At 33.2% G+C, this 15,560-nt stretch overlaps 1 protein-coding gene across 12 annotated transcripts in view; it reads left to right on the top strand.

Moving 5' to 3' along the window:
- Positions 1-15,560, top strand: part of prom1b (prominin 1 b) — a 43,862-nt gene extending 28,302 nt beyond the window's left edge. For 4 of the 12 annotated variants that reach the window (XM_087235270.1, XM_087235278.1, XM_087235268.1 and 1 more), the window contains 14 exons: positions 1,711-1,814; positions 2,232-2,316; positions 2,403-2,549; positions 2,641-2,712; positions 5,024-5,116; positions 6,767-6,784; positions 7,120-7,173; positions 7,294-7,374; positions 7,781-7,849; positions 7,957-8,046; positions 9,970-10,085; positions 12,658-12,779; positions 14,346-14,382; positions 14,479-15,560. In XM_087235270.1, coding sequence (XP_087091396.1) covers positions 1,711-1,814; positions 2,232-2,316; positions 2,403-2,549; positions 2,641-2,712; positions 5,024-5,116; positions 6,767-6,784; positions 7,120-7,173; positions 7,294-7,374; positions 7,781-7,849; positions 7,957-8,046; positions 9,970-10,085; positions 12,658-12,727 — 999 coding nt within the window. In that variant the 3' untranslated portion in view covers positions 12,728-12,779; positions 14,346-14,382; positions 14,479-15,560. 12 annotated transcript variants of the gene reach the window in all.

Below are 15,560 nucleotides of genomic sequence, written 5' to 3'. Positions count from 1 at the left end.
TAAAAAGTTTGACCATTTGATTTTAAGTTTATTAACAAATACTAACTTATCTGTAAAAAAATAAAATAAAATAGATGACACACAGAAATTGAATACTGAAATATATATATATATAAACTTGATTTAAAATGTACACACACTTGTAGTGTATTTTTGGTAGGCAGAAGAGAAACAGACCTGTATAATCTTACGTAACACACAAAACACTGGGGCTCTTGTATTTATGTTGTTAAACTGTGGTTTAACGAGGAGGGTAAAGTGTGTGTGTGTGTGTGTGTGTGTGTGTGTGTGTGTGTGTGTGTGTGTGTGTGTGTGTGTGTGTGTGTGTGAGGGTTCAAGTGTTTCCTACAATGTAGAGAAAAAAATGTCTTTCAAATGATTCCAAATGATTAATTTGAAATATTTAAGGCGTTAAAAAAATTAACGAATAAAAAAAATGCAAATAACGCAGTTGCAGTTTTTTATTTTATTTCCTGTTGTGGCTGATGTGTGTTCAGGGATAGCACGTGCATAGAGGCAACCTAGGCCGCCTTGGGCAGCAGAATAGTAAGCGAACCCCAGGTGCTCACTTTCATCCTCACAGTCCTTTCATCCACGAATCGGTCACTCTCGGGTTAAGGGCAGCGTGACTGCCTTTTGCCTAAAGCGCCAGTTTAGCTTGCTCCGGCCCTGCGTGTGTTTAACATTCAAGGAAATTTGGATAAGACCAAGGACGTGCAGAAGGAAAGTTTCAGTATAAAACAATTAATGTCACATCACCAGGCTATCCTGCTTTTCCTCCAAGTTTCATGCAATTTCAGGTGTTTTATTTTTAATCTTTAGACTTTAACTGCAGTTTAGCATTTCGCTCTTATTTAGCATATTTTCATTTTGGATGTTTTAATTGAATTTGATACAAATAATGGCGAACATGTCGAACGGAAAGAAAAACCTCTGCATTTCGGGACTCGCGTAATCCTTTAAGGTAATCAAAAATCGCTGCTTACAAGATCAACTCTTAATCAGTATTAGCTTAATCATAAAAGCGGAGTATTGGTGTCCATGTAAATGTACTCAGTGAAAATGGAAGATGGAAGTCGCAAGCTGTCAAAAACAGCCCTGTTCTCTGCCTCCATAAGCCCTCACATTTCATAAGTTTGACGTGGCTTCCCCTACACGCAACTTTTGTAAAGCATCTGCTTCATGTTGCTGTGTCAAAATCCTTGCTTGTAAAATACAGCCAGACTTTAGAACGCTTAGTTTAAGCAAATTTGATGAACGCGATCGTGCGTGTTGATGAATCAGAAAGTATCCCACACCCACTGCGCGTGTTGTCTGTGTGTGTGTGTGTGTGTGTGTAGTCCACTCAGAATCCAACATAAAAATCATTTTTGTTTGTTATTGGCATTGATTGTTTTGAAATTCAAATAGCACTTACATGCCTGTGTTTTTATTTTTGTAATAAATACGCCGTTTCGTGATTAATTATGATCAATTACAAAAAAAAGTGTGATTAATTACATTCTTTTTTAAAATCATTTGACAGCCCTAATATACTGTCCTGTCCATTATACCTATATCTGGCAATGGCAAAAATGTGTTTTTACAGTATTTACTCAATTAATATTAAAATTCATTGTTTTTCTTTGCTGGTCCACAAATAAGGAAAAATTAATTCGTCTAAAAATTGAAAATTTAAAACTAAATCTTAAAATCTTTTATGCTCTGCAGATTATTGATACACCATACATGGTCCATCCGACCAAAAAAAACTTCCTTCCTGGCATGTTGTTTCAAGATCCCAACATCGATCTGACTATTGGCAGTATGTACAGGTAAGTGTGTGTGCATGTTTTTATATCTTAGTGGGGACTTTGGGACGTAAGTGCACTCCGACTTATGAGGATTTGTGTCAATATGGGGACCTTAATTGAGTCCCCACTGATAATAAATCATACAGAATAAAGCATTTTGAAAAAAAGTACAAAATGTTTTCTGCGAGGACTGAGATTATGTCGAGGTAAGGGGAAAGAATGTATTATTTTCTACTGCATAAAAATCGTTATTTCTGAAGAAAGTCCAAAGAAAAAGAGTCCAAAGAATTATTATTTCCCATTAATCATATGTGTTTATGTGTGTGGTTATCATTTTAACAATGGATTTGTTTTGACACTGTAGTTTTTTTCTCTTGTGATTTCCTCTGTTGATTTTCATACTTTTATATTTACTTTTCGTCTGTCTTGTGTTCATAGAGATTGTTACGAGAATAATGGTTTATATTCAGCTCTACAACTGGAGACCAAATTCAACTTTAACAAGTTTCTCAATGCCACAGTGGTGCGTGAACAACTGTATTTTTGTGTATATCTGCAAAGGGATAATGACGTCAATACTTTAACTTGGTGTTTGTGATTTCTCACCAGTTCAACCCTGAAATTGGCGATATATTTAATAATGTAAATGTGGATCTGCAAGGAATGCTTCTTCTGGAACAGGAGGGTAAAGACAATCTCATCGACTTTGCCAACACAGGCATTGGAGACATTGACTACCAGGCTTATTTAACAGAGGTAAACCACACATTCCTACAGACACTTACAGCTGGTACTACAACACATCACACTTGTAATTTGTAAAAAAAAATACTTGTTTGATTGACAGGTGAATAAAGGAGTGACAGTTGTGGATCTATTGTCCTATGCAAATGAACTCGATGCTCAAGCAGATAACCTGGTAAGTCAAATACTTTCAATTCGTATAATTTCCAATGTTATTTCACAAAGCATGCTAATATTAGCAGTTCAGTAGGTTAGATATCATTTACTGGATGTATCATAGTGAGTCACGTCAGCAAACACCAAGAGGTCAGTCTATGGAACATTTAGAAATGTTTTTTTGGAGATCTGGCCTCCAGTGTAGAGGAACACAAGCACTCATTCATGAGGGAAAACACACCGCAGTGTGTGCATGTGCTTATGGGAATTTGACTGTGGGCCTTTTACAGCACTTGGGCAGAAAAATGTCAGCTGAGATGTGAGCCTGTTTGTTAATAGCTAATATTGTTTGTAGGTAATAAACGAGTACAACTCTTACTGGATTATTGCAAGACTTTCTATTTTTTAGGTTGTTTTAAATATGACCCAGACCTAGCTGTTCAGTTTTAAAGTATATAAATATACATTATTCATCCCAAAAAAGAGCAGAAATCATTTCTGTATGTTTAAATGACATTTTTGGTAAAACTTTATAATAACACTATGAATCATTTATTAAGCAATAGCAAATAGTTAATTCATTATCTGTTAAGCATTAACTCCACATTAACAGATGTAAGTAAGCAGTTTATAACTCCAGATACAAATGCTCTTTTCTTGACTTGTAAGCATGTATATAATTTGCCTAATGATTGTATTTTCATAATTTGTTACTGATTTATTTTTCATGATTAAATTAAGTATTGGATTATTTACAAATCATTTGTATTTATGAATAGTTAGGGGGTTTTAAGATAATTCTGAATGAGTAAGTAAATGTTTTTTAAACTATTTAAATCAACGTTTTATTTATATTCAGGCATGTACTAATAGTTCATTTGTATGTTAATAACTGCTTTATTAACTCAACTTTATCCAGTTTTGTGACCTAAAGTGGGGACTGTTTGTGCTTTATAAATCCCTAATAAATGACAGTTAAAGGCTCAGTATCAAATAAACAATAATCTTTGCAATATTATCTAAAAAGTTAAATTACTGTAAACGTTAAGCATTGTAGAATAACAGGAGTGTCCGAATATAACATAAAATTGGTTTAAACATCAACAATATAATAATTTCACAATATATTATGATACAACATTTCAATGTTATCTAGCAATGCTTAAATTGCACCGTAATTTTATTTTAGTTAGGATTGAAAAGATTTATTTTTCATCTGATACAGTTTCATTTGTGTCTTTAAATGAAATTAATAAAGTCGTCTATTTTCTTTTTTCCTGTTTAGAATATAACTGAGCCTAATTGTCATTTATAAGGGATTTATAAAGCATAAATAATGAATAATAAAGCATTTATTAACATACAAATTAAATATATAAACATGTTAATTTGAATATTCTATTAATCATTTATTTACCCATTCTTAATGATCTTTAAAAACCAGCAACTTCTCTCAAATAACTGGTTTGTAAATAATGCAATACTGAATTTATTAATGAAAAAATAATAATTAACAAAGTATAAAAATACAATCATTAAGCACATTATATTTGTGCTTTTAAGTCAAAAATAGAGTATTTGTATCTGTAGTGTAAACTGCTTACTAACATCTGTTAATGTAGTTAATGCTTAACAGATAATAAATAAACTATTTGCTAATGATTAATAGATTATTCATAGTGTGTAGTTATTATATTGTTTTTAAATTGTTAAATTTGAAACATTCGAAGAGTGGAAAAAGTCCACTTTAGCTCTCAAAAAAAAAAAAAAAAAACAACAACAACGCTTCGACCAACAAAGTAAAGCTCTACACATCAAACCTGCAAACAATAATCACACCAATCAACCAACAAGCCAGTAAACAAGGGGGAAAAAAACCCACAACAAAATACATATGACAATATGAGATACATACTGTATATACAGTTACAAAAAAGATTTCAAATCAAAATCTAAATTTAATCCCCTTTAAAGTGGAAGTGTGCAGATTTTCTTTTTACTTTTTCCACTGTGTTTGTTTAGATCGAGCTCCTGCCTTGAGAATCTCAGATGTGCGCAAATTTCTGTTTTTTGGTTGCTTAAGAACCTTTGAAGAGTTCCATCTAAAATGCTTTATTATTTTTCTCAGCCTCCTATGTATTTATTTTTATTATTTTCACTTTGAAGGCAATGAAAATAATGTATTCTTAATCAAAAAAGTTGAAATTGCTGAACCTACACATTTTAAGAAGCATATTTCTGAAGGTTCTTCAAGGGTTTGCATCTGAACTAAAACTATTTATAAAGTTTTATCAATGTCAAAAAGCTGATTTTCTCACTGTCTTTTTTAGCCTCGCGGGGCTCTTGAGAATGCACTGAAAGGTCATGCCAGCAGTATCAGACAAATCCACAAAGATCAAGTGGTTCCAATGGAACAGGCTATGGTAAAATACACACACAAACACACACACAATCACACACACTGTTCAAACTGTATTTTCTGTCACCCAACCCAAACCCTCACAAGAAACTGTGCACTTTTAGTTTCTGAAAAAACAAATCCATATTATTTATTATCCTTTAAAAATATAAGTAATTTCCTTGCAAATAATAACATAACAAGTATAAAAATACAAAAACATTTATAAAAAATAAAGGCAATTTTAAAAAGGATGACATCATCTCGAATCTTGGTACAAATTTGTCCTCAATGTATGGTTAGGTACTGTAAATAATAGACACATGAACACACAATCTGACATACTGTCAGCTGTTTCTCAATTCCAAGAACGCATAGAACAGACTTGTGTTCTTGTGAAGACCGGTCTCGCCAGATCATCTCGGAAGAACAAACTTGGGAAACCGCGAAAACACAGAACGCATCCTGTGAGAAATGGGATGCTGCGTTCTTCCTGATGGTCACACGTTTTTAACTGAATATGATTTAAACATTACAGCATTCATACAATGATTTATGTTTTTTTCCCCTTTCAATATATGTATAACATGCACAAAACCTTCCGAATATATGGTGCACAATACGAATTGAATAATATGAATTTCAGCAAACAAACACCCTTAATGGGTTTATGTCTTTATTAAGATTTTCATGGTGATATTTACTTTCACCATTTCATTCATGGAATCTCCTGAGATAAAGAAGTCTAAATAGATATAGATAACAATAAATCTAAATAAAATGCTGTACTTCCCACCTCCTTTAACCTCCTATGAGTCGCAATGACTTCTTAGCCTTCTCAAGCTAGTTGGTTGCTCAAGTCCACATTGGTGCATTCTTGATATCAAGAACACATCCGGGAATTTTCATGCATCCTTCGTTCTTGCGGTCTTGAGTTTTGGAACTGAACTTTAGCTGTTGATGATGACGTTACACGAGAACAAGAGGACACAAGATCGCTGAAGAGCACATATTGAGAAACAGCCATGGCTTCCATAAATATAATTGTTTTTATATTCAGCTAATTATATTTTCTATCCCCTTATCTCACTCTTAAACTTATTGTGCATCTCAATCAGCTCTTTTGTTCAGTAGTTAGGGCATTTATCAGGGAGTTGGCTCTTTTATGTGCTGTCTCAATCTCAAAATTCTTCCAGTGCACTGAAACATTTGTTCCCTGAAATGTCCCATAATGCACTAAGAAAATCAAGGTGCTTTGATGCTCACTATGTTCCCTTAACAGAATTCTGATGCACAAATCTTTTTAAATTTAACCTTGAATTAACAGATACAGAACAACCTAGAGAATGTTTATATTTGATTAATGTATAAAAAGCTGCTGGTACACAAAACAAACCATTACTTTTCTGCAGTTTACTATTAAAAACATTATAAAGTTAATATGTGAAAAATATCAGTTGTGCTGTTGATCATAAATTCTCATTTTGATGTTTTACAATAAGGATGCTCTCATGTCACACTTTGTGTTCCATCATGTAGTGAAACAAGCTCATCACTGTCTTTACCAGTGCCCAAATTTATGTTCACAACCTAGTGATTCACAAGCAGATATCTTTTGATTTAAACAAGAAGTTTTATTTTAAATGTTATTCTTTTTTTTTTCAAATGGAACCAGAAATTTGTGAAAGCAAGGGTAAGCCAGCAGTTGGTATCATGTGATGTGACTAACCGAATATGAATGTAGTTCTGAAGCATGTGTTTGAGTAAATGTGTGTTCAAAAACATCCTTTAAATGTGTTTGCATGTTTAAGTGTCCACATTTTGGCTCATTGTGTGTGTTGTGATTTGGTATTGGTGTTTGCTGTACAATTGTGTTTCATTACCAAAATCAACTTATTCAATAGAGTGAAATTAAGACTTCTTTTAAATATTTTTAAAAATTCAGATACATCGGAGCTGTCAACAGATTGAAAGAGGTTTATGTTGTATAGATTTTTTAAAAATCGAATGTATGTGTTGTTCTTTCAGAGCAATTTAAATCAAAGCATCAGACAATTGGAGAAAACATCCAGAGAGCTGCCTGTAAGTCCAGTAAAAACACAATCATGTAATTTAATCAGTTTTAGGAAATAGATGCCACAATAGTTCTGTGTCTAATACATATTTGGGTGATTTTGTATGATAATTATGTTCTACCGTTAGGTTAAAGTGACAAATGTACTGAATGCCATCGAGGCAGCAGAATATCTCATCTCCAACAATGCCTCACATGTGGTCAAACAGGTATGATGGTTCATTATTTAATTAATTAGTTATTATTTAGTTATTACTAATCTTTATCCACAGGAATAAAGACAAAAATGTATTTATCAAAAATTAAATATTTAATTTTTTCAAGAAAGAAAAAACATCTTAATGTCATTCAAGCTAAATAATTTAAGACAGATTTTTTTTGTCTAATTTTAGAAATAATTTTGGTTTTAAGCTTAATGTACACACATTTCACACACACACACACAAGTCTTATTGTTTCTCAAGTTTAATTTTAAACAGTTACTTTTTAAGTTGGGCAAAAACACTGATGAATAAAAAAATACATTAGTAGCTCAATTTTAAATGGTCTGTTATGAATGTTTATGTATAAATATATTATTTAAAATTATTTGGTATTTTTGTTTTATAATCACAGGAGTCTGATAAATTCATTAAGAAAATTATTGGATACTTTTCCCAATATACGGAGTGGGTCAAACACTCAGTAAGTATGCCATGGCAGGATAAGATAAAGTTCAGCTTCCTTCTTCTATAGAGCACTGTTTTTTATGTAGGGGTATACTAAATAGAATTATGTTTCTGTATTTGCAGCTGGCAATGGAGGTCGCCCAGTGCAAACCTATCAGCAACATTGTGGACTCAGCAGAGATTGTAGCCTGCAGCTTCATTGTTGATTCAGTGGTATGATAAAAAAATCAAATATATAAGATTTATTTTGTTATGTGATATATCTATTATATGAAATAAGATCATATATAAGATATACAAATGATATATCATAAGTTTTAATAAAATGGAAATTCTGATCTTTACATTACATGAAAAATGTATAAGTTAATAAATAAGTATTTATGTATGACAATTGAATTTTGATATTTTACAGTTGGAAATTTATAAAATATCTATATGGAATGTGATTTTGGGGTTCAAAATCACATATAGCAAATATGAAAAATATAACACGTGCAAAAACCATGAGCTTGTAGATGTATACAATTAAAGGAAAACACACACAATATTTCCCAAATGATGTTTAACAGAGCAAGGACATTTTCACAGTGTTTCATAATATTCTTTTCTTTTGGAGAAAGTCTTATTTGTTTTATTTCAGCTAGAATAAAAGCAGTTTTTAATTAAAAAAAACTACTTTAAGGTTAAAATTATTAGCCTCTTTAAGATATATATTTTTGATAGTCTACAGAACAAACCATCATTGTACAATAACTTGCCTAATTACCCTAACCTACCTAGTTTACCTAATTAACCTAGTTAAGCCTTTAAATGTCACTTTAAGCTGTATAGCAGTGTCTTGAAAAATATGTAGTAAAATATTATTTACTGTCATCATGTCAAAGATAAAATAAATCAGTTATTAGAAATGTTTTGAAATCATGTTTAAAAATGTGTTGAAAAAAAAAACTTCTTCCGTTTAACAGAATTTGGGGAAACAAATATACAGGGGGGCTAGTAATTAAGGGGGCTAATAATTTTGACCAACTGTACCTTACAGTTTTAAGTTGAGCAAATGATTTATTTTTTAAAGGGATATGTAAATTTTCTGCACTACTTTCTCTCAATATCAAAATAAACACACAAAAAACTGAGAGTGGTAGAAAATAACAGTTAAGAAATTATGATTATGACAGTCTGATTACAAATGGTATTTGGTTATATAAATCTAGCTATGTTAAACTTTAATGATTTTTTTCTTTGCTTGATTTATTGATGATACAGTACAGAATAGCTCTCTCAGCAATATCCTGAACATTCAAATCATTCGACAATGTGCCATTAACTATGTGACAGATTTATCATATCGGAAAAACATTGATTATCATACTATGACAAATAAACTATATCTACTAATATATATTATATATATTATATAATTCTATATCTAGAAGCCTTGTTGTCTTACCAAAACTGCATTTAATGGGATAGTTCACCAATAGGTGAAAATTCATTTTTGCCATCCTTTACTCACTCTTCATGTGTTTAAAACATTTTTTTTTTCAGTTTCTTTTATCTGTTGAACATAAAAGCAGATATTTTGAAAAATGCCAGAATTTTTTTTTATAAAAGTTTTCAAACCACATAATAAATGGTCAAGTAATTTTCATTTTTCAAGTAATAATAATACAGTCAAATCTGTGATATTTTGAAATATATTTTTTCAATTGTTACTGTGATAAAGATGATTTGGACAAAACTAAACAAAAATCTACTCATTATCAGTAATGAAAAAATGTGCTGCTGTTTTTGTGAAAATATAATATAATTTTTCATCTCTATTAAATAAATTAAACGTTTAAATCAACAGCATTGGCTTAAAGTAAAAATCTGTTATAATATTTATAAATTTACCATCATTTTAATTAGTATGTCCTTGCTGAAAAAAAGTTTTATTCTTTTAAATCAACAACAACCAAATAATAAATGGTAGGGCCTGGTTTATTATTCATGTCTTAAATGAAAACATGTAAAAACTGTGTCAATCTGCATATGGAAGTTTAAAACGTATGTGATTAAAAACATGTTTTTGTTTATGGGCTTATGTATGCTAATGTGTTCTTAAGTTCATATGTGTGTGCTTGTGTGTTTCAGAACACATTCTGGTTTGGTCTGGGAGGATGTTGTGTGCTCCTCATTCCCAGCATCATCATGTCAGTAAAACTCGCCAAATTCTACCGCAGGATGGACACTGAGGATGTCTTTGATGAGTGAGTGAACACACACACACACACCTGCTCAGTTTGTGTCCTTCTGTCAGACTATACGCAATAACTTTCATGATGACTATGTAATGGATTGCTCCTAGAATGTAAGCTGCAACAGAATGGAAAATCTTTTACCAACATTCAAAGAAGTTCTTTGAAACAGCCTTGTTCCCTTTCTTTAAGAGACATCTTATGTTTCTTATATCTTCAAATTTCACACTTGCTTTCCACAATCTTCATCTCTTCATGTTCATAACCAACCACTTCTTTGTTTTTCTCATCTCTTTGTTTTTCTCATCTCTTGATCTACTTCATCTTTTCAATTGTATTTAACTTGGCATATTTTCCATTGTGCCTTTGAAGTCTTCATTTAGTATTTATGTATTTAGTGAAATCATGTTGATCTTTGAACTGCTGGCTTTCGTTCATGCATCTCATGCTCATTTCACGTGTTTGTTCCTTGTTTTATTTACAGTAGTATGGATGTTGTTGTCAGTGGTTGTCATAATGAGCCTTTATATGGCATAAACAACCCCATGATGAGCAGGTAGAGTTCATTCTGCCATTTCATCTCTGCATGCTGAAATCAATCTTTTAGTTGGATGACTATAGAAGACAATTTTGTGCATTGTTGTTTTTAGATATACAGTATGCATGAACCTTGACTGTGGGTATGACAGTCAATCTCAAGATTATAATTAAAATAATTTAATAATATTATTATGAATGATTTCGGGCTTGACTGTATAAAAACATGTAGCAATTGATTATACATTTTAAATGAATAAATGATTTTTACAGTATATATTTACTTATTTTCTGTAATTTTATATATATTTTATATCATCATAATCTAGTATACACTCAGCGGCCACTTTATTAGGTACACCTTACTTGTACCAGGTTGGACCCCCTTTTGCCTTCAGAACTGCCTTAATCCTCCATGGCATAGATTCAACAAGGTACTGGAAATATTCCTCTGAGATTGTGGTCCATATTGACATGTCAGCATCTCGCAGTTGCATCCATGATGCGAATCTCCCGTTCCACCACATCCTAAAGGTGCTCTATTGGATTGAGATCTGGTGACTGTGGAGGCCATTTGAGTACAGTGAACTCATTGACATGTTTGAGAAACCAGTCTGAGATTGTTCGGGCTTTATTACAAGGCGCGTTATGCCGGTGGAAGTAGTCATCAGAAGATGGGTACATTGTGGTCATAAAGGGAAGGAAATGGTCAGCAACAATACTTGCAATGTTCAATTGGTACTAATGGGGCCAGGAAAATATTCCCCACTCCATTACACCACCACCAGCAGCCTGAACCATTGATATAAGGCAGGATGGATCCATGCTTTCATGTTGTTGATGCCAAATTCTGACCCTAGCATCTGAATGTTGCAGCAGAAATTGGGACTCATCAGACCAGGCAACAATTTTACAATCTTGTCTGATTTTGATGAGCCTGTTCAAATGTTAGCCTTAGTTTCCTGTTCTTAGCTGACAGGAGTGCACCCAATGTGGTCTTCTGCTGCTATAGCCCATCCGCTTTAAGGTTGGACATGTTGTGCGTTCAGAGATGCTCTTCTCCATACCTCGGTTGTAACGAGTGATTGTTTAAGTTAATGTTGCCTTTCTATCAGCTGGAAACAGTCTGGCCATTCTCCTCTGACCTCTGGCATCAACAAGGCATTTGTGCCTGCAGAACTGCTGCTCACTGGATATCTTCTCTTTTTCAGCCCATTCTCTGTAAACCCTAGAGACGGTTGTGCGTGAAAATCCTAGTAGATCAGCAGTTTCTGAAATACTCAGACCAGCCCTGTCTGGCACCAACAACCATGCCACGTTCAAAGTCACTTAAATCACCTTATTCCCCATTCTGATGTTCTTGGTTTGAACTGCAGCAGATCGTTTGAACCATGTCTACAGTACATGCCTAAATGCATTAAGTTGCTGCCATGTGATTAGCTGATTAGACTTTTGTGTTAACAAGCTGTTTATTGTGCCTAATAAAGTGGTCGGTGAGTGTATATTTTATTATTTTATATATAATATATTTTAATTATCAACAGCTGATCTTGGACAAAAATGCTTTTAGAAGAATGTTATTTACAACTTTTAACATCTTTAAAACTAAGAGCTGTGTCTTTGATACAGTGTAATATAATATACTGTTGCACTTTAGCATTTAGTGAAGTTGATTTTATTTACTTGGTTGCTTGCCTGCTTGTTTTTAATGTATTTATTTAATCAGTTTTAAAGGAGCATATATATTTATAATGAAATAGCATAAATGTGTATTTTGTTTTTACCTGTATCAACATAAATACCAAAAAAATTGATTTCAATTATAAGTCCTAAGGTTTTTTGGAGTGCACACATATAGTGAATAATAACATGTTTATTGTCCAACATGCATGTTTACCCAGATATACTGTATGTTCTGCATGACTCTTTTTTTTTTTTTGAGTTGAACTTCAGACTCCATCGTTTTTTTCCATTTGTCCATTCACTGCCATTTCAAGCATTCAGAAATAAAATAGTTCACCAAAAATGAACCTGGATTCTTTTTCAGCTATCCTTCCTATGACACAATGAGGTGGTATCCTCGGGCTTCAGCCCCCCCGAGACAACCTGATTGGTGACACAAATTCACACACTTTCACACTGGGTATGAATTGTACCTGCGTCCTACAGGTACAAAACTCTACAAGAGATCATCTGTTCCTTTTTCTGTCCAGAAAATGATGTCCACCTTCTCAACAGTTACATTCATTCACATCTGTGCTCCTCTTGTTCAAAACTTCATGCTCCTCTAATGTTTCTCAACTGACATCTCTACTGGATTCCTGTTCATTAACCTCCACCATCACCAACCTTGGCTTACAAAATACACTTAAAATGTGCCTACGACAAGCTTTTTGCAAAAGAAAAAAAAAATCGATTACGTTGCTTCTGGCAAATTTCAAATTGAAATGTTCAGTGAGTGGCTTAAAGTGGGTAGCACGATCGCCTCACAGCAAGAAGCTTGCTGGTTCAAGCCCCGGCTGAGCCAGTTGGCATTTCTGTATGGAGTTTACATGTTCTCCTTGTGTTCGCGTGGGTTTCCTCCGGGTGCTCTGGTTTCCCCCACAGTCCAAAGACATGCAGTACAGGTAAATTGGGTAGGCTAAAATTGTCTGTGTGTGTGAATGGGTGTGTATAGATGTTTTCCAGTGATGGGTTGCAGCTGGAAGGGCATCCGCTGCGTAAAACATATGCTGGATAAGTTGGCGGTTTATTCCGCTGTAGCGACCCTGGATTAATAAAGGGACTAAGCCAAAAAGAAAATGAATGAATGAATAATTAAATAACTTGACTTAACATCTCTAATGACTGGAATGGCCACATCCTTGAAAGGTCTTTAGAAGTGTTGTTTGGTATGTGGAAACTCAGTCAGTGAGTGGGGATGGGCGGCTATTTTTTGTTCATTTTGGGTGGGAGTCCACATTGCATGGGCTGAAAATTTGTCTTGGACCTGGCAACCCTGAACACACACACTGTATTCAGAGCCTCAAGTTCAAATGGTACTATATTTTGAGCCTATCCAACCAATAGTGACAAGAAGTATGCTAAATTAATTTGCTCAAGCATTACAGCTTCGAGCGTTTTGTTGAACAGGACTGGAAACTTTTTACTTCAAACATTCAAAGCTCTATGATATGAGCTTCAGAGCAAGTTTACTGTTGTAAAACAAGTATAAGGGGACAGAAATGCAATTCAAATGTTAAGCTGTATTCATTTACAAGCGATGCTCATGGAGTTTGAAAGTTTCATTTGTTTGAAAATGAGTAGTGATTGTTAACGTTTTACTTATTCGTATTCATTCCAGCCACGCTTTTGGAGTTTTTCCAAAATTGTTGGTAGAGGCACATTTTCTGAGAGTCTGGGTGTACTATTATTCTATAAAACCTTTGTTTGCCTTCTTTGTCGTGCACCATCCAGAATTTACCTTCATTTCATTTCATCCTACACAGTCTTTTCATGTCGAGTTTACTTTTGGACTCTTTTTTTGTCAAGACTCAATCGTTTTAATGATATGTAATATTTTCTTTGATGTTCCACATGTTTACTCAGTAATTTCACACTGTGCATGTTAGCTTAATTTTCATGCCTGTAACTTTTCGACTGATGTTTATACCTGACTCTCTTTGCATATTAAGTCATTTAATACTTCACAGAAACAACACTATTTCAGTGACATGTTCTTCTGTTCTTTTGCAGTGGTTCTGAGAACTGGAGCTAAAGACAATGTAGCATGGTAAGGTGTTGGACTTTATATTTCAATTTTGAAGATTTGAAGACAGCTTTTGTAATGCATTTTAGTCTAATTCTACACCATTTCTTTTTTTTTAAGTCAAGAGATTGTCTTTGTTCATTTGGATTCTAAGGACAACAAACAAAGACAGGCATAAAGGGAATATTATCAGCAAAATGAAATGATCAAATCTTTCAGTCTCTAAGATTAAATCATGCTAAGACCTTAACTGATGAATTTCCAGCTTATCCACCACACAGTTCGTCTTACATGGCAAACAGCAGTGTAATCTTTTTTTTTATTTTACACTTTCAACAAGTTTATGAAAGTTTTGTACGTATTTTGTTAATATCTGTTTTATAAAACATGTCCTTTAGACACAACTGTGGGTTCATCTAGATTTTGTATCGGTCTTTTTAACATTTTAAAGCAGAAGTGAGAAAGATCGGTGGTGATTGTTGATGATGAAATGGTGTTTCTGAACCAAACATCAGAAAGATTGATCAAAGCAGGTGAAGTATTTACCTAGAAAAGTACTTCATTTATCAAGTTCTTTTGTGAAATGTTACCTTTTTCTACATTCTATTGTCCAACGAATGAAGTAGTTTGAGAAATTAGTCAAATAAAAAACTGTTTGCACTAGAAACACACTAGACATTGCTCATGTATTTACAGACAAATGATCTGAAGCCAACGTCCTAAAAGACTGATCTTGTATGTTGGAAATGTCAGTACTTTTGATACAAGATAATTATGCTACTAAAGACAAATGACTACTGTAGAGCAGTTGGACAATTTCGTTTTTGTTGTATTTGTTTTCATGTTTTTGAGTGTCTTACTTTTTTGTGTCCACATTGAATTGAAAATAGTTACTTATGTCCATTGTGTAATGTACTGTCATTTCTTGAAATGCATGTTTCAGTACAGCATACAAATGTCATGAAATTCCAAACCAAAGGTTTTTTTTCCCCTTATATTCTAAAAAGCAAGGTTTGTGAATGAAAGCTGGAATCGTATTGTGTCACTGATATTCACGAACATCTCTTTCTCTCATGGGTTTTGTTGTTCTCACATTTTTACACTCATTGTACTATTTGGGAATTTGCAGTGAGCAACATGACAATGTAATCTCTGTTACATGGAGGATGAATGAAAGTTACAATAAAACAATCAGCTTAAAA

The sequence above is a fragment of the Danio rerio genome, chromosome 1 (genome assembly GCF_052040795.2).
Source record: "Danio rerio strain M-AB ecotype USA chromosome 1, GRCz13ab, whole genome shotgun sequence".
Taxonomy (NCBI): Eukaryota; Metazoa; Chordata; class Actinopteri; order Cypriniformes; family Danionidae; genus Danio; species Danio rerio.
Note: the sequence above shows the minus strand (reverse complement) of the source record. Positions and strands in the feature narration are given on the sequence as shown.